We start from the raw sequence: 27,171 nt of genomic DNA, 5'->3' as shown, positions 1-27,171 counted from the left end.
AGGCTCTCCATTTCTCCCTTGTGACAGGATTCATACAGAAGAGTGTTTGTCCAGCAGCTGTATTATAGAAACCATATGTGTGGATGTGTTTGGAGGTTTGCTTGAACAGAGTAGCCAAGTTCCCAATAAGCACAGCATCTGTAACAGGCACCACCATCTCACACTCAGAGATGCTAAGCCAGAATCCAGGTTTCCCCGTTGATTCACTTTTGACATCTTTGTTGGTCTTAGAAGAGGAGGAAAGATGTGTTCTAAAAGACGCTAAGCTTCAGAGAACATTCCAACACCCATCATATCATTTTGGTGCCAGGAACCACTTCTTCCCCAGTCTGTCTCAGGTTGTTGTCTCCTCCCGCTGTTAAGATCTCAGGAAGACAGCAATGGTGTCTTTTGTTTTTAGAGTATAGTTATAAGTGTAAATCCTGAAATTTATTAGGGAATAATTGAATAAATACATCAGAGCAAGTTCTGTAAATATTTAATTTAGCATCAGCCTGAGGCGCACAGTGTGTAGTGACTGCTCAGAACAAGATGTGACGATAAAGTAGTGAAAATAGAAAATGGAAACTGGAATAAAACAGCAGGCCCCTATTGCAACAGCATGAGCCAATGCAATAATGCTGAAGGAATGGAGCACAAAAGCAGCATGGGAATTGAGGCCTTAAAGAGGAACTTTCCTCAAATTGTAGTAGGTTACAGGGCCAGTGAGAGCCCTTCCAGTCTATTGTATTTGTGCTGACACCAGCTCCCCCCACTGGAGCTATCTACTTTAATTCCACTCCCCTGCTCATTCCCCAAACCCATTAATATTTTTCTTGAAGTGTATCCAGTTTCATTTGAATTGCTGTTCTGGACTCAACTTCAGTACCTATTTGTGGCAATGCATTTCTTCCCCATTCAAACTACCCTTTGCATAAAAGCAGCCTCAATCCTCCCCACCGTAGCATCTCCTGGTACTAATCCTCACCATGAGAAGATCTTTGGCAATGCTGGGCCCTTTATTGGGGCAAGAGAATTCTTATCACAATGACACAACACATATTTACTTGATTGCCAGCCACATTATTGAGAGGCGACATGATTGCTGTCTTTAAGATTCTAAAGGGACAAGATAATATAAATCATGACAGGCTGTTTCAACTTGTCCTGAATAGTAAAACCAGAGGACGCAGCCTGTGATTGAAAGGGTGTAAATTCAGAATGAATCTACACAAACACTATTTCAGTGAGCGAATAGTGAACCTGTGGAACAGGCTCCCTGGGGACACAGTTGAAGCAGGAAATGTTGATTCTTTCAAACACAGATTAGATAGTTTTCTTTCAAGAAATCAAATTATGGGATATATTACATAGGTAGTACAGGACGTATGTGCCTGAATCCGCCAGGAAGGTGGAAGATGAACTAGATGGACCTTGGTCTTTTTTCGTCTAGCATTTCTTATGTTCTTATATTATCTTACCACTTTTACACAGCTAGTTTGTTCATGGATTGAAGAATGCCATGAACAGAGATCTACAATCAGGACATGACCCCCTCTGGATAGTGGATGCCGTGACCAGGAGCAACAGAGGGGTATATATAAACTCCAAATTCAACAGGAGGAAGATGAGGAATGAAGGCCCTGCTCTTGGACTTTCCTCAATAGCTGACTATGTAACTGATGTGACCGCATATGACATGTCTAAATAAACTATTTGCTCTGACCATAGGAGTTGAAAGAAGAAATGGGCTCTCCACTAGCCATCTGGAAAGTCTGAGAAGTCCACTTGGACGATTACCCAATAATAATCCTTGCATTTTACAGAAAGCACTTCACTGAATATACTATAAAGTGACTTACAATCAAAGAAGGCATCAGGCTGGAGATTGGCATCTAAGCAGAGCTCCAGCTTTGCGATTTACAAAGCCTTTTTTTACAGTGAACATTGCAGTTGTATTGACAGCTTGCCAGCTTCCAGTATCTTGCCTTCGGTTGCCTCAGTCTGTGGCAGTGCCTCACTGCCAGAAGCTGCAAATGGTTTTACTTGCTGGTGACACTACCTGGGAGGTGAAAGGCACTTAGACATGTCTGGTACTCTGCACTGACAGGCAGAAGCCTGTGGGGAAATTCAATCATTCCCCAATAAAAGCACCATTGTGAACCAATACTGCTATCTCTAAGGGCTGTGAGAGAAATATGCAAGTTAACAGATGTACCTGACTTCAGACTGTGAGAAGAACCATAAAACAATAGTTTGAGACATTGCCTCAGGCCGTAGAGTTAGACAGTACAGCTGTTATATTCTTGTGGTTGGGGTAGGGTGCAGGTGGGTCCTTAATGTGGGAACTACACTGTCATTTTTTAAAAAATGCCCATAAATTGAATGTTATTGGATAAATATCTTTCTTCACAATTGATGCATTCACAAGGATCTGCCTCATTAAAATAAGGCACCTGATTCCCAGCTCCTGACTGAGCAATGCTTTAAAACCACTTGTTTGTTTGTTTCTCTCAGCACTGCACTCCTGGAAGAAAGGGTGAATAGTTAAACAGTCCCACCGTGCAATTAGTTACTGGAGCACTGAATTCACTTGCTGATGTTTTTCTATCTACGAAAATCCAGTTTGATAACTGGGCTGCATTTGACCCACTTTTCCTGCCTGACTGCAGAGCTAACATCACAGCTAATGTGCTGATTGATAGGGAGCTCCACTCCGATTTTGGAGAGCCTGACAACTTATGGAGAAGCCGGCTGTGGCCACTGGTGCTGGTGTTTAAGGATTGTTTCCAATCCTTAAACACCAGCACCAGATTTTACTGAAACATCAGTAAATACTCCAGCACACATCTTTCCCACCTCCTTTTGCTGGAGAGATGGACACCTTTAATGAATCAAACCATGTCATTGTTTGGACACAACCTTCAGTTGATTTTCTTTCCTCTTGTCCTTTGGTCACCGTATTTTGACAATCATTTATCCATCAATTCCAATAGTTTTTGTTGGCCAATATTCTGTGCTCCTCATCCTCCTTCTCTCCTGAAGATTTTAAAGACACCTGGGATGCAACTGTACCACAAACAACCTCACCAAGTGGCCTTGCTTTATGTATGTGGCTAAGTAGCAAGTGTTGGCATCACAACCAAACCTGATCCTCTCCTTGTCCAGCATCCACACAGTCATGTTTTCAGGAGTGGGAAACCGGGCTGATTTTTTTATTTAATTTTTAAAATATTTAAATTTTGGGTTTTTTAGAAATGACTGTTTATGGGACACTACTGTGTGCATTTGGCTGCTGTGTTTTGTCCACAAACTACACAGTCAATCCACTTCACAGTACATCTATGAAATGCTTTGAGATGTCTCAGTGATGTGACAAGACGCGATATCAAATGCAAGGATTGTTATTATTATTTTTCCCCTTTTTTTTCGCTGACACATATGGAAACCCATCACCATGCTTAAGAGTATCGAAACCAAGCTGAGAATTCCTTGCATTCCATCAACACATGGAAATTCCAAGAGATGGATTGTTGGAATGGAATGCACACTCTCTCCCTGGAGGGATGCTTCCTGCTTACCCAATTCCGGAAAGTATTAGGCACAGGTTGGCAAGAGCCAAGGCTTAGGGACCCCAGAGTGTGCGTTGGGGTAACTGCTGGAGTCTAAATAGCTAAAACCACATAGCTTGCCATTGATATTGCAATGGATATTGTCCAGCTAGGACCACCCTGCACATCGTGCAAACAACAAACATTGATAACAGCCTCAGGGCCGTACACAGAAATCAACAAACAAACAACAAACAAAAATTACATTTGTATACCGCCTTTCACCTCGTGAGGACGTCCCAAGGCGCTGGACAATCAATGTTTCAAACCTGAGCTGGGGATCGGGATCAGGGAGGATGGAGGGCAGGGGGGAATGGAGGGTGACCGAAGGCACAGTCAAAGAGGCGGGTGTTGAGACGGGTGTTGAAGGAGGCAAGAGAGGGGCGAGGTGGAGAGACTGCGGGATGGAGTTTCAGAGGATGGAACAGAGTGGTGGAAGGTCCGTCCTCCATTGGCAGGTTGGTAGGGGGTTAAGAAGTCGCAGAGGTAGGGGGGAAGCAAGGCCATTGAGGGCTTTAAAAGTGAGAACCAAGATCTTGAATTGTATCCTCTGTGTGATGGGAAGTCAGTGGAGTCGGGTGAGGATGGGGATGATAGGATCATGGAGTGTGGTGCGGGAGAGGACACAGGCTGCAGAGTTCTGGATAATCTGCAGCCTATGGAAGGAGGAGTTGGGGAGGCCGACAAGCAGGGAGTTTGCGTAGTCAAGCCTGGATGTTATGAATGGGTATATGATGGTCTCGACGGCCTGTGGTGTGAGACAGTGGCGGAGCCAGGTGATCTGGTGGAGGTGGGACAGGATGGAACAGATCATGGCACAGATATGGAGTATGAAGGATAGTTGAGGGTCGAATAGAACGCTGAGGTTCCGTATTGGCTCCATGAGATGTAGAGTGCATCCATTGAGGGAGATGATGTCAGCGCCCGAGATATGGAGGCGATGACGAGAGCCAAGCAGGAGAGCTTCAGTCTTGTTGACATTCAACTGCAGGAAGTTAGCTCTCATCCAGGACTTGATGTCCCACAGGCAGTCTGTGAGGACAGCAGTGGTCACAGCGAGCTCAGTTCACACACTACACTGGTTGTGTGCTCAGTGGCACAGCCAAGGGCCAGCGCTGTTCACAACTACCAGGTTACTGTCAGCATCAAGTATAATCAGATACCAGTTGCACCGCGCACACACAGCGCATGTATCCGGGCTGGTTAGCAGACAAACACACCTTTCATTGTGTGCCTTGGGCTTGCGATCAAAGGTGCCTTGCTCAATAATAATAACAATTGCTGCCTTTGATGTAGCGCCTTATCACTTCATTGAGACGTCTCAATTAAAGTCACAGAAAAATGTTGGTGTTCCAGAATGAAACCTGTGCCCAATCTAGCTTTAAGTATTTATTTAAAGGTAAGGGTTTATATTTTTTTCGGCGGTGGGAAGAGGAAGAAAGCTGAAAAATCTGTAGATGTTATCAACCGAGCAAAGTGATGATATTTTGTGATAAACAGTAAATCTTGGCAGTTTCTGATAAAAATGTGATCACGTCATCTGTTTATGAGTCAACAGCACAAACAAAACAAGCAGCCCGGTGCAAAGCTATTTCAATGGGTCAATCCCTCCTGAGTATTGAAACCCTCATCGATAAGGGACAGGTCCTGGGTGGTTATAATAATAATAATCCTTGCATTTGATATGGTGGCTTATCAAGTCTTCGATACTCAAAGTGCTTCACAGAATATACTGTAAAGTGAATTGACTGTGCATTGTGTGGGCGGTTAACGAATCCTATCCTCTGTTGGTGTAGGGCCATATTTACACATCGTCACATTTTACAAATTTGCTTGGAAAATATCTCCCGCTGCTGGACAGAGCTGCCGTAAATGTTTCAGCTGTACTTTCCATTTCAAAGGCAAGAGACAGTCAAAATATTCGTGCCTTTGTGGCACGATAATCCCTCAGAGATTTATTGACGCACAGAAGACACTGTTTTGGGGAATCTGCTGTGAACCAGCCATGCGCTGCCTGCAGGGAGAGATGCAGAACAATAAGACCAACACGGTCATGAGTTGAATCTGGCTGCTTACGCCAGCAACCCCCAAGCTTCACAGAGTATGTGAGGTCATGAGGTGCCTGACAGCTGCACCCAATTGCTTACCTTATACATAACATGCAGAAGCAGGCTCCTTTCCAAGAAATTTCTTCCTAAATATTTGGTCTACGCTGTGGGTCTTAAGCCGCTGCTTGGTGTGAGGACTTGAGCGAGTACCTATTCCCAGGATAAACAATTGCTGTTAAGTAAACACTCTGCTGAGGATTATTGTGAAAATGGAGTGTTTGGCTGATGTGCCGTATGTAGGGGAAGGAGACACGGAATATAAATTATCATCTTCCTGGTCACTTTGAGGAGGGTGGGGGAGGTTGTGTGGAATGGAGTGTAGTTTTGCTGAAAGGTTTAGTTGTTTTACTTACTCGCAAGTAAGGCACAACAGTTCCTGCTGGAGGGTGTATACCTGTAAATTTTGGGAAATATAGGATTGGGCTCACTTGTGATACTCTTTCCCTCTCCCTCTCCTGAGTCACCTGCATGCACACAGTGTCTTGGGTCACACATGAAGAATGATCTCTTAGACAAGGTAGCAACTTAGACAACTTAGACAACTTAGACAAGGTGGGCAACTGCCGCCCACTTAGTTGTATCTCAGTATGTATGTGCGATTGGAGGACAGGAGGAGAAAACTGGAAAGTAAACACACACACACACACACGTGGGTGTTAATAGAGGAGAATCTGAGGAATCACTTCAACAACTACAACAACTTGTATTTATGTAGCGCCCCTCACACAGTGTAGCATCCCAGAGCACTTGATCTGAAGTGTGCTCCCAGCTGACAGTGTGACTGTTTCTATGTCACTCAGGCACCATTCGGTGTTTGGCTTTACTCCTTGTGGTATGGCTGAGGCCACGTTAATATTCCCACTGATTCCTGTGTGCAGCCCTGGGCCTCTTATCAATGTTTGTCCAAGTGGACAAGGTCACTGGGTGGATTTTAGGTTAAAAATATCTGGGGTGTGGAACTGGACCTCCCTCTCCTTTGTGTCATTTTCTAATAAACAGGAAAGAGGGAAAGGAGGGCTGCTGTCTCGTGTCTGTGTTGCTGCATCAACACCTCAACTCCTGAACCATGTTTGCTTTAAACGGTTGCTAAAACGTTTGTGTACATTTCAAATAGTTTGGCCTGAGTGCCAGAAATTGGTTTATTTTCATTCTGATTTATCTTAAACGAACCCACAAAGAGTTTGATTTAAATAGCAAAAGTGACATGCTTGTGGAACTCAGGAGTGGGGCTTTAAGCATCTGAGACAATGCTGCCTGAAAAGGAAATTTCTTTATTTCTTCATGTCACTGTGTATTGTACACAGTGTATAATGTGTTGGGAAGGGTTGGTTGTTGTACTGTAGGGTTCTACATGGGGGAGGGGTTTGTACATGGAGGCTTGTACACGGAAGTGCTGGTAGGTTATATAATAATCTTTGCATTTGATATAGCGCCTTATCACGTGGTTGAGACGTCTCAAAGCACTTCACAGACTATAATGTAAAGTGAATTGACTGAGTATTTTGTAGGCGAAACCAAACTATCCAAACCAGACTGAGAATTCCATGCATCCCACCTGCACATGGAAATTCCAGAGATAGATTGTTGGAATGGAATGTGCTGAGTGGGATGTTTCCCTGCCCCAGTGACTGCTCTGCATCTTTCAATGAATGTCCAGCTGCATGGCCCAGCTCTCTGTTTAACACCTGTTAAATACACGTTACGTGAGATGCAAACAGAGCACTTCAGGATTCTGCTCTGATGCCTTTCGTCTCTTCTTCCACAGAGCTGGCAGAGTTTTTCTTTTTCTGAGTATTGTGTAAGTTACATGATACAATTTGAGTGATCAGGTATTTAAAGCGGTGTGCAATGAGAATCTTAGATTTGGTTTGAGGCGAGGTCTTCTCTTGGCCAGGGGTCAGGAAAATTGTACAAAAGTTTCTGCTCCTGAATCTTACAAAGCCCTATCTTGCTCCTCACCTGCAATGGTTTCATCTGATCTACTGTGAGGTTCTGCTTTGCCCGAGTTAGCTAGCAGAATGCAAATGGGACTTGAATGCGCAGCCCACCCTATGTTCTTTAGCTTATTGCTTTGAAATATTCTTTCAATCTTTATGCTAATCGAGGTGAGGGATATTTGTGATGGGAAATGCCACACATTCTTACCTTTTTAATTGTGTTAGCATAAAACAATCACAGGTTCATCAAGGAAAGAGGGGATCGTACTTTATCCCCAACATTATTTTTGCAATAGGTTCCAAAAAGAAATTCAGCGTGTTCGACCCTCAACTCAGCTGACACCTCCTCCCTCCATCAGTTGGGGTGGCAGATCCAGCATGGGACCCGACTCATTCGCTGCCAGGGAAAGGGATCAGGCAGCAGCTAAAAGAGGAGTGTGAATGTTGGCTGCTCACCCACCAGCATTGAGCGCGGCAGCTTTTTTGGTGACAGATGTACGATATTGGACAAATATTTTCATGTATGAAGGTTTGTTCAGAAAGGAAAAAGGAGCTGGGCGATGGTGCATTTCGCAAGTGGCTCTGTCAGAAAGCCAGTACAGGCATGATGGGCCAATTGGCCTCCTCTGTATTATAAACGCCTGATGGTTCAATCTCCTAGAAACTCCAGTAGAAGCAATCGTAACACTGCCTTGAACCACGCAGGAGCAGCTGGAGCCAAACACCAACAAAACACTTTAGAACAAGTGCTGACCAGAAACATAAAGCACAAACTGTAAACACCATACAGGTGGTTAGTGCAGCGATATTGTTGCAAAGAGCTGACATGTTCAATTTAAGTGAAGAGGCTATCGCCACCTTTCAAACAATAATAATAATAATCCTTGCATTTGATATAGCGCTTTTCACGTCGGGAGGATGTCCCAAAGCGCTTCACAGAATATATTGTAAAGTGAATTGACTGTATATTTGTGGGCGAACGCGGCAGCCAATTGCGCACAGCAGTGTCCCACAAACAGTCGTGTATTGAAAATGACCAATTTATTATTGTTTTTGGTTTCGGAGGGATTATTATTAGGCTCTGTGTGGAGTAAGGAAACTTGCCCAAGGTTTCGCCCTGCCTGGAATTGAACTCAGGTCTACTCACTTGCAAAGCGAGTGCTCTAACCACTGAGCTACAGGACTGCAATAGATTCAAACAGAGCGGAAGTAAGTTGCAGAAATGCAGTTATAAATGTTTGATGGCACTGGGCAGCATGTATTATTAATGGGTGATTGAGACCTATTCAGGAGCAGTCTGAGAGGTTCTGTAGTCATGAAACCTACCACCAGCTGAGGGGGCATCTCTCCATCCAACCAAAGCTGCAGCCCTCACTCAGTGGCTTGAGATGTCCTCCTGATGTGAAAGGCGCTATACAAATACAAATTGTTGTTGTTATTGACGATTTCCTTTTGGGGGAAACCTTCTAAAATGAAGGTCAATGAGAAATGTCAATCCTGGAAACGGAGCACGGCTGTACTGCTTGCACCCAGGGTCAGCGTCAAGCACTCCAATTCTCGGAGTAACAATAACAACTTGTATATACACAGCTGTGCCTTTCCCATAAAGGATTGTTTCAAACTGTTTGCCGAATGTGTCGGTGGACCTAATGTGTCAAATGGCAAAAGCTGACGATAAATATTTTTAGGAGGTTTTTGAAGGCAGGATAAGAGGTAGTTTGAAAGAGAATTCCAAGACGCAGAGGGATAATGACAGGAGGCTTAACCACTGATGGTGGAGAGAAGAGAATTGTGAGTGAACAGTCAGAAATAGGTGGAGGAACATACAGTATGGTTGGTGTGAAAAGAAGCTGGAAATGAATGCGTAAGGTAGGTATTGACGACACCATGGAGGAATGGCCAGATGCTGAGTGAATTTGTTCGCAAGCACCTCACTTGAATCATTTAAGAAATGCCCAGCTGTTTGAGTGCAATTTGCAGTTGAAGATGGGGTTTCACTCTTCCACATTGGCTTTCACTTTGGCCTCTCTGAGCCACCTCTGTTCAATGCTGCATTGAGCCTGTACTCACCTCAGTCCGGCTCAATTCATTTCATTCTGAAGCCTTAGATCAATCAGGAAGCTGTCAGCCAAGCTCAGTTGTTTGCACTCTTGCCTCTGGAGCAGAAGATTGCAGTTTCAACTCCATGCCAGTGTTTTAGCTCATTGTCCAGCTTGACACTCTAGTCCAATTTTGATGGAGCTGCATTGTCAGGGTGCCATTGAGACTATAAACTGAGGTCCTGTTGGTCTGTTGAGGTGGACATCAAAAATCCGATGGCATAACTCGAAAAGAAATTGGAGTTCCTTCCAATGTCACGGCTACCAATTCTCCTCATAAATCGATTTTTCACTTCATGGCTGTTTATCGGAATTTGCTGTGTTAAAAAGGCTACCGCAATCACCAACATTGTAACAGCCAAGTTCAGTTGGTAGCTCTCTCACCTCTTGATTGAGTCAGAAGGTTGTAGGTTCAAGCCCCATGTCAGGACTTTGAACTCAAAATCCAGTCTCCCATCATTGGTTGGGCAGGACTGCATTGTCAGAGGTGCTGTCCTTTAGATGAGATGCTTTCACTCACACAGAGCAAACAGGCAACACCACAAGCAGTACCATCTAACCATCGTCAATAAGGCAATTAATTGTGCTCATTCAGCTTTCCACAAAATCTTGACATGGCCAAGCTCACAATGCTGTTGCTATCAGGGGAGGGAAACAGGCAGAGCACCAGATGCTTGAACTCGGGGTGGAGTTCAGTGGAGCAGAGACACTCAGGAGGTGGGTGCAGGGGGAAAGGAACTCACTGCGCTGGGCAAATGCTGTGTTAAACCACTCCAAGAAAAATAAATGTACTCTGAGAAATTTCTGTGGCTTATTTTTCAGTTTTAATGAACAGAAAGTTTATGCACTGACAGGGTTTTCAAGCCTGCTGTTTGGGATGACATCAGCCATAAAATGGACTGATTGCAGCAGATTTTTAGTGAAACATTGGAAGAAAGCTACAGAGTGTGTGGAAGGAATTGGTGGGGTGTGGGAGGCAGGTTCAGGGGTGAAGGATATTGTAAGTGGTGGTGCAATAGAACTATGCAGTAAAGAAGGCTATTTGGCCCATAGTGTCTGTGGCGGCTCTTTAAATCAATTGTCTCGGTCCCATTTACCTGCCCTTTTCCCCATAGCCCTGTAGATGACTCTTTTTTAGGTGTAAGTAGCATTTGTCACCCAAAGATTTGTGTTTCCATCAACCATAGTCACTGTTTGTGTCTGTCTTTCACACCTTTCTCACAACAGATGTTGGCTTTTTCCAGCTGTTTAATTAAAGAACGAACAGCAGTCTGGTGAAAGCAGAATCTCAGCGCTTGCTGGGGTGTGTTGCCTGTGAATCACGATAAGGTTGGGTTCATTTGACGTAGAAGTCGTTTATGAGTGAAAATTAGGAAGCTCAACTTGCCTCTCTGTCCCTTGGAGATTTCCTTGAATAACTGTCTGGGTAAAAGAGGACAGGGGAAGGCATTGGGCATCATAGCTGACCTCAATCGTGGTCTTATCTGATGGGGAAACACGCACAAGTACACACACACTCACTCACACCAATAATTTCAATAGGGTCACTGGATAGTGGTCAGCAGCAGAAATCCTGGCTACTTCTCATACTCCCTTCCACCCCCTCCCCTACCACCAAATCCAATCCCACTACCCCATCCACATTTAGTTACAATCTGAAGTGAATTTCTGGGAAATATTGCCATCAGAACACAATGTAAATGAAGCTAATTAATCAGTGATAACTTGATTCTCTGTCACTTGGGAAAGTCACTCAGCTCTTTATTGAATGACCTCGTAATCGTCCATTTAAGATCATCGTTTAATAATAATAATGATAATCCTTGCATTTGATATAGCGCTTTTCAGGTCGGGAAGACGTCCCAAAGCGCTTCACAGAACACACTGTAAAGTGAATTGACTGTATATTTGTGGGCGAAAGCAGCAGCCAATTGCACACAGCAATGTCCTACAAACAGTCGTAGATTGAAAATGACCAATTTATTATTGTTTTTGGTTTTGGAGGGATTATTATTAGGTGTGTGGAGTAAGGAAACTTGCCCAAGGTTTCGCCCTGCCTGGAATTGAACTCAAGTCTCTCGCTTACAAAGCGAGTGCTCTAACCACTGAGCTACAGGACTCCACAAAAGATTGTCATTTATCTTCTGGGTCTTGATGTCCAGGATGGTTAACTGACCTAAAACATATCATTATTCTGTGAGGTTCATTGAAAGATTTTGTTGTGTTTCTCATTCAGTGCACCCCAAACTCCAGTTGCACGTTAGGAACATTTAGATGTGGATGCTGAGGGCTTTGCTTCCTCCTCTGCTGTCCGCTTACAACCCTTTTTGCTTCTTTTTGCTCTCTAAGCCATCAGGAGAAGAGCCTGATTAGTTTCTAAGGGAATTATAATGCTTTAAATTTGGAGAAGTAAGAATTATTGAAAAGAAAAGTCCCACTGGAATGCTCAATCCTTGGCACTTTGCAGAAGCATTTTTCAGCTATATTAAAATCAGCATTCAGAATATTATTATTTAATATTATATGAATGCATCCTGGGTAGTCCAACTCCTGGGAAACTTATTTTGCAAAATGGCTGTCCAGGCAAAGATGGAAGAAGATCAGGTCTGTACAGCTATTTTGTTTAAAAAGAAGGAATTTGCGCAAAAAATATTTTTCTTTCATTACGGTAGATATTATTTTTGAGGTTGACTTTGGCGACCAAGTTACAGAATTTTGAGTGATTGAATTTGATTGTGGTATGAAGTTCGTTTTGAAAGAATCTTTAGCAACAGTTGCTCTGAGGGAGAAAGAGAGAAGAGAGGCCTTGATAGGCATCCAGTAATCGCTGGAGCAATAGAAGGAAGAATGAAGGGCATTGAGAGTTTCTTGTGAATGCGTGTGTTTTTATCACACACAGACTCACAGTCAGAACATTGTAGCATGAGGCAGAGAAAAAAACTGTATGTTCTTTCAGATACCGCTGCTGTCTGTGAAAAAAAATCAGATCAGCTCGACGTGAGAACAATTTTTTAAATTTTCACTTCCAGCCAAGAAGCTGTCATATAAAACCCGGAGGGACCGAGGAGCCAGGAGCACAGCAGGGATAACGGTCCCGGGTGACACTGATCTCATGGCTACTTTTAAATACTGTACGTGTGAAAGGCAGATTAGCAGTACAGTTGGGGAGGTGAAGAGGCGAGGTCAAAATGAATTTTTTTTATAATTTTCAACTATTTTGCAGCCTGCCTTGTCTTGGAGAATTATTGTTTTACTTTTCTGTGGAAAGCCCTCCCTGCTCGCTCTGACGGCTGCTGCTTCATTTGTTGGCCATTTGCATCAAAAATTAAACTCACAGTATTGCTGAGAACCCAAAGCACTAACCTCCAGAACAGTCATTTCAGACACTTTGTTTTTTTTAGCACAGAAGAAGACTTGTCACATCCAGGAGGTGTTCTTTCCAATTCCTGAATGGCATTGATTGCCTCTGTTGCCCTCCTCGAAGGGCACATTGCAGGAGTATGACCACTCTGCTTCGATGCATCAACCCCTTGCAGAGCACTTACATAAGCACCTTTCACATACGACAATGTATCAGAGCACTTCACGAAGGCAAACTGGGTGAACAGGATGGAAAGAAGGAGTCATTTGATGTTGTGGAATGAAGATGTGGTCCAAGAGTCCAGTTTTTAATAGGGTTTTGAAGGCAAATCGAGGAAATTTTGCTGCAGAATCCCTCTCGTCTGGACAGACCAGTCACTTTTGCATCTGTTTCCCAGTTGTGCAGCACCAATTGCTTCAATGAATGGTATTTTAGCACCATGGAAGATTCCACTGTCAAAGTTCACACATGAATGACGGACATTCTGGTGAGGTACTAGAGGGCAACCATCCCTCACCTTGATAGGCCATCAAATTCCATTGCCACTTAAAATAGACCTGAAGCAGAGTTAAATGTGCTGTTGTTTTTACATTTTGCCCATTTGACCTTGGCTGGCATGTTTTCTGTGTTACATTTTCTGTTACTGTATCTTATAGGATGTTCACAGTAGAAAATGTTTCATTATTTTTATAACACGAAGAGCTCAGCCTGTGAGTGCTAGAGCAGCATTGTAAGGACCATAGTGTGTATGGTTAATCAGCCTCATCCAAAGAGCTGAATAATTCATGTGCAGTGCTTCTGTGACCCCAAAACACCCCTTTGAATGATCCCAGAAAGCACTCAGTATGATCGGAGTCAGCATTCTGATGCAGTTTGATATTGGGCACAGTTCACAAGGTAAGCTGCAAGAGCAGACTCTTGATGATCAATGAATTGGAGTCCTGTAGCTCAGTGGTTAGAGCACTCGCTTTGCAAGTGAGTAGACCTGAGTTCAATTCCAGGCAGGGCGAAACCTTGGGCAAGTTTCCTTACTCCACACGCCTAATAATAATCCCTCCAAAAAAAACCAATAATAAATTGGTCATTTTCAATCTACGACTGTTTGTGGGACATTGCTGTGCGCAATTGGCTGCCGCGTTCGCCCACAAATATACAGTTAATTCACTTTACAGTGTGTTCTGTGAAGCGTTTTGGGACGTCCTCCCGACGTGAAAAGCGCTATATCAAATGCAAGGATTATTATTATTAATTGATGTACTTAAAAGACACACATCAACCTCTTCACAATTGCTGCCTTCTGATAGGCAACCACCCTCTGGATCAAAGAGAGAGAAGAGTGCACATCAAACAGTTGCACCTTGTTGTACTTCAGTCTTACTCCAGGTTTATATCTAATGCAGGTGGACCTGCAGGTTACACTTTTGTATCAGGTGCTGACCAGCTAGCTTCCTGTACACGGCACTCAGGTGCACAACAACTTGCATTTATATAGCACCCCTCAAGCAGGGCAGCGTCCCAGGTCACTAAAAGCCCTCCAATCATCAGCAGTGTTGCTGGCATCCACTGGGAATTGGCCTGAGAGCCATCGCTACTGATCAGACATTACCCTGTGGACTTTGGCGATGTTAGGACAAACATTATGAAACTTCCCAATGACTTAGAAGAGCTGACCAGCAGCTGCTGTATAATGTGATCTGTGATAACGTGAGGTTATAGACCACCAAACTGTGATATGACAGCAACTGACTGTATATTGTTACTTACCTGCATGTTGTTTTCTGTTTACCTAGCAGAAAGGAGAAACCCGGTTGTTAATCAAGTGGTGAATCACTTTCCGGTGGTAATAATCCCTCCAAAAAAAGTGTAGTCACTTAATCCACACTGTTTGTGGGACACTGCTGCCCGCAATTTCCAAAATGCACAGTCAATCTACTTTACAATATATTCTGTAAAACGCTTTGAGACATCTCAACAACGTGATAAGGCGCTATATTAAACGCAAGGAATATTATTATTGAAATATTGCACGTATGTGAAATGTTTTTACTCTCCAATGTCCCTGCAGGCAAAGGCATAGCCCAGTGCAGCACTGAACTGTGCAAAGCAGAAGGTGGCAGATTGGAATCAACAACAACAAGATTACATTTGTTTAGCGCTTTTCACGACGGGAGGATGTCCCAAGGCACTGGACAGTGTACAGCATTTCAGAGCCGAGCTAGGGTCGGGGCGGGGGGGAGGGAGAAGGGAGGGGAGGGGAAGGAGGTTAACCAATGGCATGTTCGAAGAGGAGGTTCTTGAGGCGGGACTTGAAGAAGGCTAAGGAGGGGGCGAGGCAGAGTGATTGGCGAATGGAATTCCAGAGGTTGGGGGCAGAGGGGCTGAAGGCTCTCCCGCCAATGGTGGGGCGGGTGGGTCGGGGGACGTGGAACAGGCCAGAGCCGGCTGAACAGAGAGAGCGGGCGGGTTGGTAGGGGGTTAGGAGGTCACAGAGGTAGGGTGGGGCGAGGCCATGGAGGGCTTTGTAGGTGAGGACCAGGATCTTGAACTGGATCCTCTGAAGGATAGGGAGCCAATGGAGTCGGGAAAGAATGGGGGAGATGGGGTCACGGAGTTTGGTTCGGGAGAGGACACAGGCTGCAGAGTTCTGGATTATCTGCAGCCCGTGGAGGGAGAGTTGGGAAGGCCGACAAGCAGGGGATTTGCATAGTCGAGCCTGGAGGTGATGAAGGCATGAACAAGAGTTTCAGTGGCCTGAGGGGTGAGGTAGTGGCGGAGTCGGGCGATGTTACAGAGGTGAGGGAAGGCAGAGCGGGTCATGGCTTGGATGTGGGGAAGAAAAGATAGTTGAGGGTCGAACAAGACACCTAGGTTCCTGACTGGCTTGGTGAGTTGAAGTGCGCAACCATGGATGTTGATGCTGCCAGAGCCTGAGGTGCTGAGGCGCTGGCCTGAGCCAATCAGGAGGGCCTCAGTCTTGCTCACATTCAACTGTAGGAAATTTGCCCTCATCCAGGACTTGATGTCTGACAGGCAGTCTGTCAGGACAGCAGTGATCCTGGAGTTGAGGGTGGGGGCAGAAAGATAGAGTTGGGTGTCATCCACATACATAGGGAAGTTAACCCCATGTCTGCGGATGGTGTCACCAAGGGGGAGCATATAGATATTGAAGAGGAGAGGGCCAAGGACAGAGTCCTAGGGGACGCCAGATGTGACAGTGCGGGGGCTGGAGGAGAAACTGTTAGAGGCAACAAAGTGAAGACGGTGAGAGAGATAGGAATCGAACCAGGCAAGGGCAGGTCCATGAAGATTAAGTAAAGAGGAGAGGCGGTGTATGAGGATGGAGTGGTCAGTGTCGAAGGCGGCAGAGAGGTCCAGGAGGACAAGGAGGGAGAGGGAGCCCTGATCACAGATGTTCAGAATGTCATTAGTGACTTTGACCAGGGCTGTTTCCGTGCTGTGGGCAGCGCGGAAGCTGGATTGGAGGGTTCAAGAGGGAATGGCGAGAAAGAAAGGAGCGGAGCTGGGATGCAATGACTTATTCCAGGACCTTGGAGAGGAATGGGACGTTAGAGATGGAGCAATAGCTGGAGAGAAGGGATAATAATAATAATAATAATAATCCTTGCATTTGATATAGCGCTTTTCACGTCGGGAGGACGTCCCAAAGCGCTTCACAGAACACACTGTAAAGTGAATTGACTGTATATTTGTGGGCGAACGCGGCAGCCAATTGCGCACAGCAATGTCCCACAAACAGTCGTAGATTGAAAATGACCAATTTATTATTGTTTTTAGTTTTGGAGGGATTATTATTAGGCTCTGTGTGGAGTAAGGAAACTTGCCCAAGGTTTCGCCCTGTCTGGAATTGAACTCAGGTCTCTCACTTGCAAAGCGAGTGCTCTAACCACTGAGCTACAGGACTCCCTGGATGGGTCCAGGGAAGGTTTTTTCAAGATGGGCGTGATGACGGCTGTTTTTAGGGGGGTGGGAACTGAACCGGTGGACAAGGAGAGGTTGATGATGTTGGACAGGAGAGGGGCCAGAAGGTGGAGCTGGGAGATGAGGAGAGAGTAGGTCAAACCCACTCTAATTGTTCTGAGTTAGAGAGCGGGAAATCTACCAGAGTTTCCACTCCTGATCTCTACTCAGTGACTCCTGCTAGTGAGGTGTATGTGGACTTTGAGTTAGGGCAGGATTAGACTTGGTTGTGATGCCCCAGTCGAATACCCTGTCAGGACTCACACATGACTCACCACTTGGTAGCAGAGGGCGCCTGACATCCTCGGGATCATATCCTTGTGACGAGCCAGCCCCTCGAGGAGAGGAACATTGAACAAAAAAAGAAAGCAATCTTATCATTATCCTGAGACACAGATTATGTTTACAAAGCATTACTCTCTTGCACCTTTATAATGACCCATGATTAGAGCTCACTCCTGGTTACCACAATTCTTATGCAAAATATCCAAACCCCTGAATTTTAACCCTTTGAACATATAGTCCAGATTTATTCTTAGTTATCTACACAACAACAACAAAAAACTACATTTATGTGGCGTCTTTCACATCAGAAGGATGTCCCAAGGCAACTTGCATTTATCTGGCGTCCTTCACACAGATAGCATTTCAGTGTGCTGAAAAATGTAGTATATGGAACCATCCAAACCCTCAATTACATTCCAGAGGAATTCAGGAGAATTAATTGGAGCTCACTCTACAGTTATACCTGAATATGAAGCATCTAAAGTGCTGCACTCCTCTTCAGTCTGCGAGTCCCTCCTGGGTATCTACTGTCCTCTGTTTAATGTTATGCAGCCTCAGTGTTGTGTGCTCATGGTGGAAAACAGCTCCCAGTGTATTCTGTAAGCTCTCCAGCATGTCCTCGTGACTAAATTTCAAGTGCAGAGTTACATGACAAGCTCAGCCTTTTCCCAACTGAAAGAAGAGTAAGGAAAACTGAACTGAAATGAGAGGCCGTTAAACCATTCAGCAGCAAGAGGTGAGTGAGTCTGACCATGTGCAAAATGAGTCCTGTCTGCTCTTAGACCTTGCTGACATTTTACAACAACTGGGGGGCAACAACTAGATTGTGCACTGGTTCGGTGAGTCTGAGGGAGAGCCCAGGGAGGTTGAGGAGTTCAGATCCGCAGGAGTGAAGACATTGATGGGAGCCAAAGATTATGGCTTCCACCTTGCCCACATTCAGCTGCAGGAAATTTGCACTCATCAGGGAGTCAATGCTGGAGGAGGCCAAGTAGATTTGTGTGTCATTCGCATACATGTGGAAGTTTACCCCGTGTCTGCGGATGACATCGCCAAGAAGAAGCATATAGATGAGGAAAAGAAGAGGACCAAGGATGGAGCCCTGGGGTACTCCACAGGTGATCGGACGGGGGTGGGAGGAGAAACCATTTGCCGAGATGAAGTGAAGGTGCTAGGTTAAGTAGCACTTGAACTATGCGAGTGTGGTCCCACCAAGGTGTATGAGGGAGGAGAGGCGGTGGAGGAGGATGGTGTGGTTGACTGTATCGAACATGGCAGAGACATCCAGGAGGATGAGGAGGCAGAGGGAGCCCTGGTCACAGATGGAGAGGAAGTTGTTTGTGACTTTGACATGTGCTGTGGGCAGGGCAAAAACCAAGCTGCAGGCACTCGAGGAGGAAGTGGAGGGAGAGGTGTGACCGAAGTTGACCTGCAACAATGCGTTCCAGGACTTTAGCAAGGAAGGGTAGGTTGGAAATGGAACAGTAGGGTGAGAGATTATAGGGATCAAGGGTGGATTTTTTGAGGAGGGGTGTGATAACAATGGTTTTCAGGGGTAGTTGAACAGCGCCTGAGGAGAGAGACTGGTTGACCGTGTCAGCCAGCAGGGGGAGAGGAGGGGGAATTGAGTATGGTGGGGAGGGGTTCGAGGCAACAGGTGATGAACTTCATGTGGGAGATTGTGGTTGAAAGGGAGAATGGAGAAATGGGGGCAAAGGAGTATAAGAAGGAGGAGTGGCAGGAGTCTTGGTGGAGGGAGAAGGCAGTGTGGATGGTCTGGGTGGGATGGAAGGGGAAGTGGTGTGGGAGGATGATGGACCAAGCGGATGTTTTCAATCTTTGAGGAAAAGAAGGCTGGGATCTCTTCACACTTGCCGTTTGATGTGAGGATAGAGGAAGCTAGAGGGGGGCCCGAAGGAAGTGATGGTAATGATTGAAAACAGTGTCTTTTGGTTGTTTTTGGCCTCTTAGGATGACTTTGGAGTAAAAGTCAATTTTGACCTGTGAAATTGATAGGCGGTAGGTACAGAGTTGCTAGAGCCACAGATGGGGTTGAATTGTGAGGCCGAATTTCTGTTATCTGCGCTTGTGCGTCCGGGTTTGGGTTTTAAGTGAGCAGAGATGACTCTTGTACCAGGGGAGCGGGTGGATTAGGAAACAGCCCTGGATTTCAGGGGAGCCAGGGAATTAAAGGTTGTGGAGAGATGGTCGGTCAGCAGCTTGATGGCTGCATCAGGATCACTGTGGGTGGAAGGCCACTGGGAGAGGAGGTCTGAGGAAGAGGGCATTTGTGAGGGACTCAAGGGGAAGCTTTTTCCGGGATGGAAACAATAATGGAGGGCTTGGAAGAGGGGAGGGAGATGAGGAAGTGATCCAAGATGGTCTTGTCTAGATGAACAGTTCGGAGATGTCAAGGCCATGTATGATGACGAGGTCAAGGGGATGGCCACGGTTGTGGGTCAGTGAGTTGATGTTGAGGGTGAGGTTTAAGGAGGAGAGGAGGCCAGAGGAATGGGGGGATAGACCAAGGGAAGCTTGACAAATGAGGGCCACCCCGCCGCCACGTTGTTTGGGGCGGGTGGGTGGGGGGCTTCAAAGAGGGGGATGAGGTCACTAGGGGAGAACCATGTTTCCATAAGCCCAAGAATATCATCCAGATGAGGTCATGGATTGTAAGGGTTATATGGGAGAGGGAGCGGACATTTTGGAGGGAGATGCGGATAGGTTTGCTGTTGTGGGTGGGGGGTGATGGAGGAGAAAGTGGTTTAGAGAGGATTTGGGATTGTGGAAGAGAAATGGTCTTGGAGTTTGAGGAGGGGAGAGAGTTAGAGAGGGTATGGATGAGGGAGCGGAAAGGGCTGTTTGCCTTTCGGAGGCGGTTGGTGCGGAGAAAGTGTTTGCCAGATGGGGTGGCTACTCTGGGACAACCAATGCCGGGAGCCATGATGGGCCTGGTGGAGGATGCCCAGGCTGGAGCAGAGGGAGGTAATGGTGGGGTCCAGGAGAGAGAGAAGGCGAGGAGGGCGGCGGGAGAGGAGGACAAAGTGGGAGTAGCGGAGTGTGGGGGTTAGGAGCAGGAGCATTTTCCGAAAGAGCGGCTGGGGTCAGGGGGGCAGCCAAAATGCGCACTCAGAGACCGGGAGCAAGTGATTAGTGGGGCAACATCAGACCGTGGGCTACAGGAGACAGCACTGTGCGGGGGAGGGGGGGAGAGAGAAGATGGAGTTCATGGCTTTTAAGCTGTAATTAGTGCTGTCGTCCAATTCACTGAAAATAAAAGAACAAAAAGTCTTTGCATTAAACATTACAACATGATCGATTGCTGTCTGAATAGTTACTAGGTCTATTTTGATGCCAAACTTGGCCACATCTGTTTGGTTCCTGTCTATCAGTACAACAGCATTAACTGCTGAGAAAGTGAGCAGAGGTCCTGTTAGAAACTGAATCTTTGTCACTGGGTCCATTAAACAGTTCATTCACTGTTTAACGCATTGAATGGATCTGGATGTTCGTGTCGTTGACTCCTTTCTCCATGGACGTTCAGCTTGTGCTTCATGACGTTCTGTGATGAGACAGTTAGCGGCTCTTTGAGCTGCGTGGATCTGTCTGGTGGGTGATATCCGCATTCCCCCACAGAGCAGCCACACTCCCATGGTGTTGAACCTTTGAAGCACAGAAAGGGCTGGTTTGCAACACAAATGATTTAACTTTGATGCAGCAGAACCAAGACAAAATTGTCCTTTTATTACTCTTTTCTCCTCCCTCATAAAACAAACATGTTTGGGGAATCACGTTTATCACTTCTGCTTGGCTTTTATCTTCTCTACTGCTGTGCACAATTGGCTGCCACGTTTCGCCCACAAAATACAGTCAATCCACTTTACAGTGTATCCTGTGGAGCGCTTTGAGACATCTCAATGACGTGAAAAGGCGCTATAGCAAATGCAACGATTATTATTATCATCACTGTCCTTGACTCATTTTATTGGACGATGACTTGCCATGCTCAGAGTTAAAGCTGCTTTACTTTACTCAATAATCCCTGCATTTAATAAAGTGCCTTCAGCATGATGTCTCAAGGCACTTCACAGTGTTTACTGTAAACTGTCGTGACTGTGCATTTTGTAGGCAAACATAGTAGCCAATTTGCGTACAGCAATATCCCATGACTAAACATGAAGCGAATGACCAATTTTATCTGGGGATTATTGGCCAGCACACTGGGAGAAATTCCTTTCTCTTTTCAATTCATACGACATGATCTTTAATGTGCACCCGAGAGGGCAGAAGGGACCTTGGTTTAACATCTCATCCAAAGAACGGAACCTCCTGACAATGCAGCGTTCCTCCAGCATTGAATTGAAATGTCAGCCTAGATTGCGAGTTTAAAGGCCCAATCTGGGGTTTAAGCCCACAACATTTTGACTCAGAGTCAAAAGTACTACCCACTGAGCCAGGCTGACATTTATTTACTTTGTCCGTGATTTTTCTCAGCGGATGGTACTGGGGGCCACTTATATAATAATAATTGTTACATTTCATATAGCACCTTATCACTTTGTTGAGACGTCTCAAAGGGCTTCACAGAATATATTGTAAAGTGAATTGATGGTGTATTTTGTGGGCGAAACGCAGCAGTCAAGCGCGCACAGCAGTGTCCCACAAACAGTCATGGATTGAGTGACCAAATTATTATTTATTTACAGTGTTTTTTTAAGGGATTATTACCCCCAGAATGCGATCCCCAGAATAGATCCATATCTAACCAATATGCTACTAAAGTGAACCCACTGGAGTAAAATCAAGATGTTCATTGGAAAAAAGAATCTCAGGGATACTAAGAAGCAGCTTTATTTCAGAAGTAATGAAATTTGAGTGAAGTCTGTGGAACATGCAGGCATTGATAAATGTTACGTATTTCCACAAAACGTTTTTCTCAGCAGTCTCTTTTTATTCAGAATGTATGCAGTGTCATCTAGTGGTTGAGGGGTTGAATTTTCCTACGAAACAAGGTTCTATACTGACGCATCACCACAGAACAGGGAAAGGAATTCCTCTTGGGGCTGGATGTGTTTGAGCATTTCAGGTTACTCAGAAATTTGGACAATTCTTAAATTCAGTTCCTAAACTAAAGATCCCATGATTACTATTCCAGCACCTTGGGACATCATGCTAATGTAAAAGATTGGAATCAAAATAATTTCTTTCATGAATCACATAAGTGCCTGAACACTCATGCTTTTGTTGAAAATAATGCATTCCTTAAAGTACAGCCCAGCATTCCTTAAGGTACAACCAATAACAACTTGTTTATATAGTGCCCTTCACACAGGATTTGGGACTGGAGCACATCACAATGCTTAAAATACAGCCCACTATGTTGCTTAAAATACAGTCAGGCATTGCTTAAAATACGATCCACTGCAGCTTGAGTTATTTCAGATTGGCTGATCTTTGCATTCCTGTTGTGCTACTCTGCAGGAAGCAGGCTGATAAAACGTGTTTAGCTCGGCAGACAGTTGAGTTTGCTGCTCAGTAACTGCCACATCAGAAATTGTAATCACACAAAAATGTGCAACTCTGAAGAATGTCTTTGGTCTTGAATGGGACGTTCATTCTTGTGTTTGTCAAAGCATGAAAGGAAATGGGTCTGAGCAGCCTCCTGGGGCACATCCAATTGCACGTTAGGCAATAGCAAAACATGGTGGAGGATCATCGTCACATCTCAGTTACAGTGGCTGAATGGATGGTGCAAAGTTTTCATCTGGCAGAGAGATGCCACAGAAGGTCCTGCGGGTGGGGGGTGCAGCTATGTGATGCTGATGCTATCTTGAGACTGAGAGGTGTTTGCTGGCAGGGCTGATGGTGTCCAGTGAATGATTATTTCTCTTAAGAATCCGGATTAACATTGTTGGTTGGCCTTGTCACTTCTAGTTTCATGCTGGTGGTGCAGTTGCTGCATTGACCTTCTCAGCGAAGAATTAACAACTGTAAACGTAATCACTGCAAACAAGCAAGGAAACAATTCACAGTCGATCACCAGGTCACTCACACCACCTCAAGTATTTTTACAGTGGGTTCCTCTTAAAGTGTTACTGAATTCACTCACAACTTGTTCACTTGGCTCCTTGTTGTATTAAACTCAGCGATCAAGTTCCCTAGGAATATCATTATTCCTAGGCTGTGTCACAAAATTGTATCAGATGACGAATACCCTTCAGGTCATATGATCTCACCCTTCCAGAAAACTTACTCTCCCTGTCTTTCCATCACAGCATCAAGCTTTTTTTTAATGAGTCCCACAACCTGGCCTCAAACACCTTTCCTACAAACCTGTTCCAGTTGTTAATTACCCTCTGGGAAAATAAATACTTCCTGGTGTCTATCTTGGCATTGGCCCTTTGCAACTCCAAACCTCTGTCCCCTTGTTCTTTTGTCTTAGTGCATCTGAAACTAAAATGTGTAGTTGAGATGTCAAGTTTGTTAAATTGAATGACAAGTTTTTCAATGTGATGATGGTGTTTCTTCAATATATACAGTATGTATTGTTCAAAACATTATATGGCTGTTTCAGTGTCTCAATCATTGTTACTGTGGGCTGGAGGAGTTGCTGAGTTGACCCGGTTTCTTTTCCCATGATCTTGCTGTGATGTTTTGCTTCCCTTGTGATTCCCAGGATCACTGTGCTGCTTGATTGTGTGATGCACATTTGTCCATTGCGTTCTTCTCTTCTTACTTCCCACAGGATGGTAACCCTGGTTCAAGAGGAATGGCTTCGCTCAACTTCAACCGCTACGCCACCATCAAGAGCATGGCAGAGGGCATGCTGGACATTGCTTTACTGATGTCTAATGCCTCGCAGCTTGTTACGGTTGTCACACATGGTTCAGGATCTGCCTACTACACTCCCCTCATTGTTCTGATTTCTCTGTCTCTCGTACTTCAGATGACAATTTTTATCTTTCTCGTTTTTATTGGTAAGTTGATAATAATAATAATCATCCTTGCATTTGAGTTTCTTCAAATATGCCTTCTGATAATTCTCCTGAAAATGTCATTAATTTGATTGCTGTTTTTGGGGACATTGCAGTGTGTAACCTCCTGCATACATACACAGTCACTGCACTTGACAGACATTTCCTGTCTCTCAACATTTTTCTGTGCAAACTCTTGTCTAACTCCTTGGAATGTCCTTCCGACATGAAAGGTGCTATATAAATGCAATTTGCTGCTTGTTGTTGTCAAATATATAAAAAATTCAACATGAACGTAGTCATCATGAAGTGTTGTCATCGTATTCCTCTGTACCCTGGCCCCTCTGTCTGTTGTGGTCTTTGTAAGCTAAAGGTCAGCATTAGTGACGGTATGGTGAAATGTCTCATTTGCAAGAGTTGTTATGAACATTGCGTGCTAAAAGAAAAGGGCACGTGATACAGGAGATCTTTATGATTCAGGTTTCCGACTCTGGTATTGAGTGTGTTGTATTAGAGAATAATCCTTGCATTTGGCATGTCGTCAAGGCGTCTCAAAGCACTCACTGTATAGGATTTGTCGTATGTCAGCAGCACACAGAATATCGTGCGTCAGTAAGGGAGAGCTTATAGTTTCCCGATTAATGACACAGCAGTGGATGTGACAGAGGGTTATTTTGATGGGGCTGGAGGATTCAATGTGTTTCTGTGGGTTCTTGATGTGGCTGATTTTTTTGTTCAGCTAAACTCAACGTGAATGAAGTCGACAAGCAGAAAAGGCTGAACCTGTTGAACAATGTTGCCACCCTGATGGTTGGAGCCGCTCTGGTCGTGAACGTGTTCATCACTGCTCTCGGAGCGCACAAGAACGTGAAACAAACTGCCACTGGCATCACAACCCCACCACCATACAGCGGGAAATGAGGTGAGTTACACAGTTTATTGTACAGTTAAAGTTGCTGTTTTTTAAGACCATTTCACGTTTTTCGGTACCAAGTACTGGAAGCTCAAGTGCAGCAGTGTCTGGTGGAAGCCCTAAAGGCCAGGAAAGACACAGGTGGGTTTGCCAATTCTCTTTAAAGTATATTCTGTGAAGCACTTTGAGACGTCTAGAAGACATGAAAAGCACTATATTAAATGCAAGGATTAGTATTATTATTATTATTTAATCAGCTGGGCAACACCACCCCAAGGTGACTCGCCCTCCCATTTCTAATTTGTAGTTTAAAGGTTAATCTGCTTGACCGTTCAGAAATCAGACAGTCTTCTTCCCCAAGCGTGAAGACCTCTTTTACCTGACTGATAGAACTGCCAAGGTGGGGCTCTTCTGATCACTTTAGCATCCTGCTTTACGGAGACTGAGTGCCTCCTCACGCATTGTGCCTCAAGCATTTCTCTGAACATTCACTCCCTGTCACGATGCTGGTTTCACCATCTCTGTCCATGAAGGAGAATCCAGTATCACCTATTCTCTCCCCACCCCCCACCGCCCCTCATACCTCCACCTAGAAGAAGAACTTAGTGTGTGGGAAATAGTAGTAACAAACCTACCTCACTCTCCGGTACCATGTGCTGAAAGCCAGAGTGTTCAGGCTGGGACCCACAATATCCTATCCTTTCCTTTCTCCTGGAATCAGTCATCTCCCTCATTCAGTGGGTATCAGCACCAGGATTCTTGCTCTGCCTCTGGGGTAATTGTAGCTTCCTAAAGTTTTGCCTTCAGGAATGACTGTGAAGTGTTTGAGCGTGATTAGAGCATTATACAATGTAATTGTAATTGTGCTGAAAAGCATTATACAAATGTAATTTTGTTGTTGTTGTTATTAAAATATGACAGCTGCTTCTTTACTTTCCTTTGCTTTTTTTCAAGTGTTATGTCTCTTCAGGACCCCTCCGATGGTTTACAAAGAATCTCTGACGGAACGGTGGGATGACTGAAACTGTTGAAGGTGTGACCGAGGCGTGAATCTTTTAAATGAGCCACTTCTGGCACTGGAAAGTGTTTAGGAAAAGAATATCAGTGGCATTGGTTTACTCCTGACACGAATGGTATCATCCATAATGCATGATGGTGCCACTCGTGCCCACAGTTAGATCACTGCTGTGTACAAAAAAATTCAAGAAAAAGTGTTAACAGTGGCCCCTGTGTTTTTTTTAAAAAATCACAAGATTGATTTGGATGAAGAAAGCCCTTCAGCCGATCGGATCTCATCCTTCCAGAATAACGTCCTCCCATCACATCATCAAGCTACTTTTTAAATGATTCTTGTGTCCCAACCTCGACCACCCTTCCTGGCAAATGGTATGCTCTCATTGCAATTGATAGCTTTGATTTTCCCAGCAATCAATATGGCATCTCTGAGGAAGAGGTTTTGGACCAGGTTCTCTTTTATAAAACAAACAAATGTTCCTGCACAATCTTAACAGCAGGATCTCCATAGGAATGATTTTTAAATAATTTTATAGCCATCCTGCTGTTGAGACTTGTGAACGACCGGGATTCCTGTTTCTTTTGGATCACCTCCCTTTAGCACAAAAGTTGAGCCTAGTCACCTCCCAATCCAAACTAAGCATTCCAAACATGTCAAAGCACCTCATGTTTACTCCAATTGTATGGAATTCTCAATGTATCTACATGACTGTACCTGGAAAATCCAGATACAAGCATAAACATTCCTCAAATTATTTGTATTTTAAAAAAAAATAAGAACAATGACTGCCAAATTCCATCTGGAGAAAGGTTTACATTTAAAAATCAGATTTGTGTTTGTTTTGTATGTAACTGTTGTGTTCATGTGTACTTCACCTAAGATCGATGGTTCATTGGCACAAATGCAATCTA

At 44.7% G+C, this 27,171-nt stretch overlaps 1 protein-coding gene across 3 annotated transcripts in view; it reads left to right on the top strand.

The window, feature by feature from the left end:
- The window catches only part of ninjurin-2, a 100,845-nt gene extending 74,361 nt beyond the window's left edge, over nucleotides 1-26,484 (top strand). For all 3 annotated transcript variants that reach the window (XM_007894701.2, XM_042335697.1, XM_007894705.2), the window contains exons 2-4: nucleotides 24,104-24,335; nucleotides 25,072-25,254; nucleotides 26,200-26,484. In XM_007894701.2, the coding sequence (XP_007892892.1) occupies nucleotides 24,104-24,335; nucleotides 25,072-25,253 (414 nt within the window). In that variant the 3' untranslated portion in view covers nucleotide 25,254; nucleotides 26,200-26,484. The remainder of the gene's footprint in view (nucleotides 1-24,103; nucleotides 24,336-25,071; nucleotides 25,255-26,199) is intronic.
- Nucleotides 26,485-27,171: the final 687 nt, after the last annotated feature.

Source organism: Callorhinchus milii, unplaced genomic scaffold, assembly GCF_018977255.1.
Source record: "Callorhinchus milii isolate IMCB2004 unplaced genomic scaffold, IMCB_Cmil_1.0 Scaffold5, whole genome shotgun sequence".
NCBI classification, from domain to species: domain Eukaryota; kingdom Metazoa; phylum Chordata; class Chondrichthyes; order Chimaeriformes; family Callorhinchidae; genus Callorhinchus; species Callorhinchus milii.
This window is presented reverse-complemented; position numbering and strand designations above follow the sequence as displayed.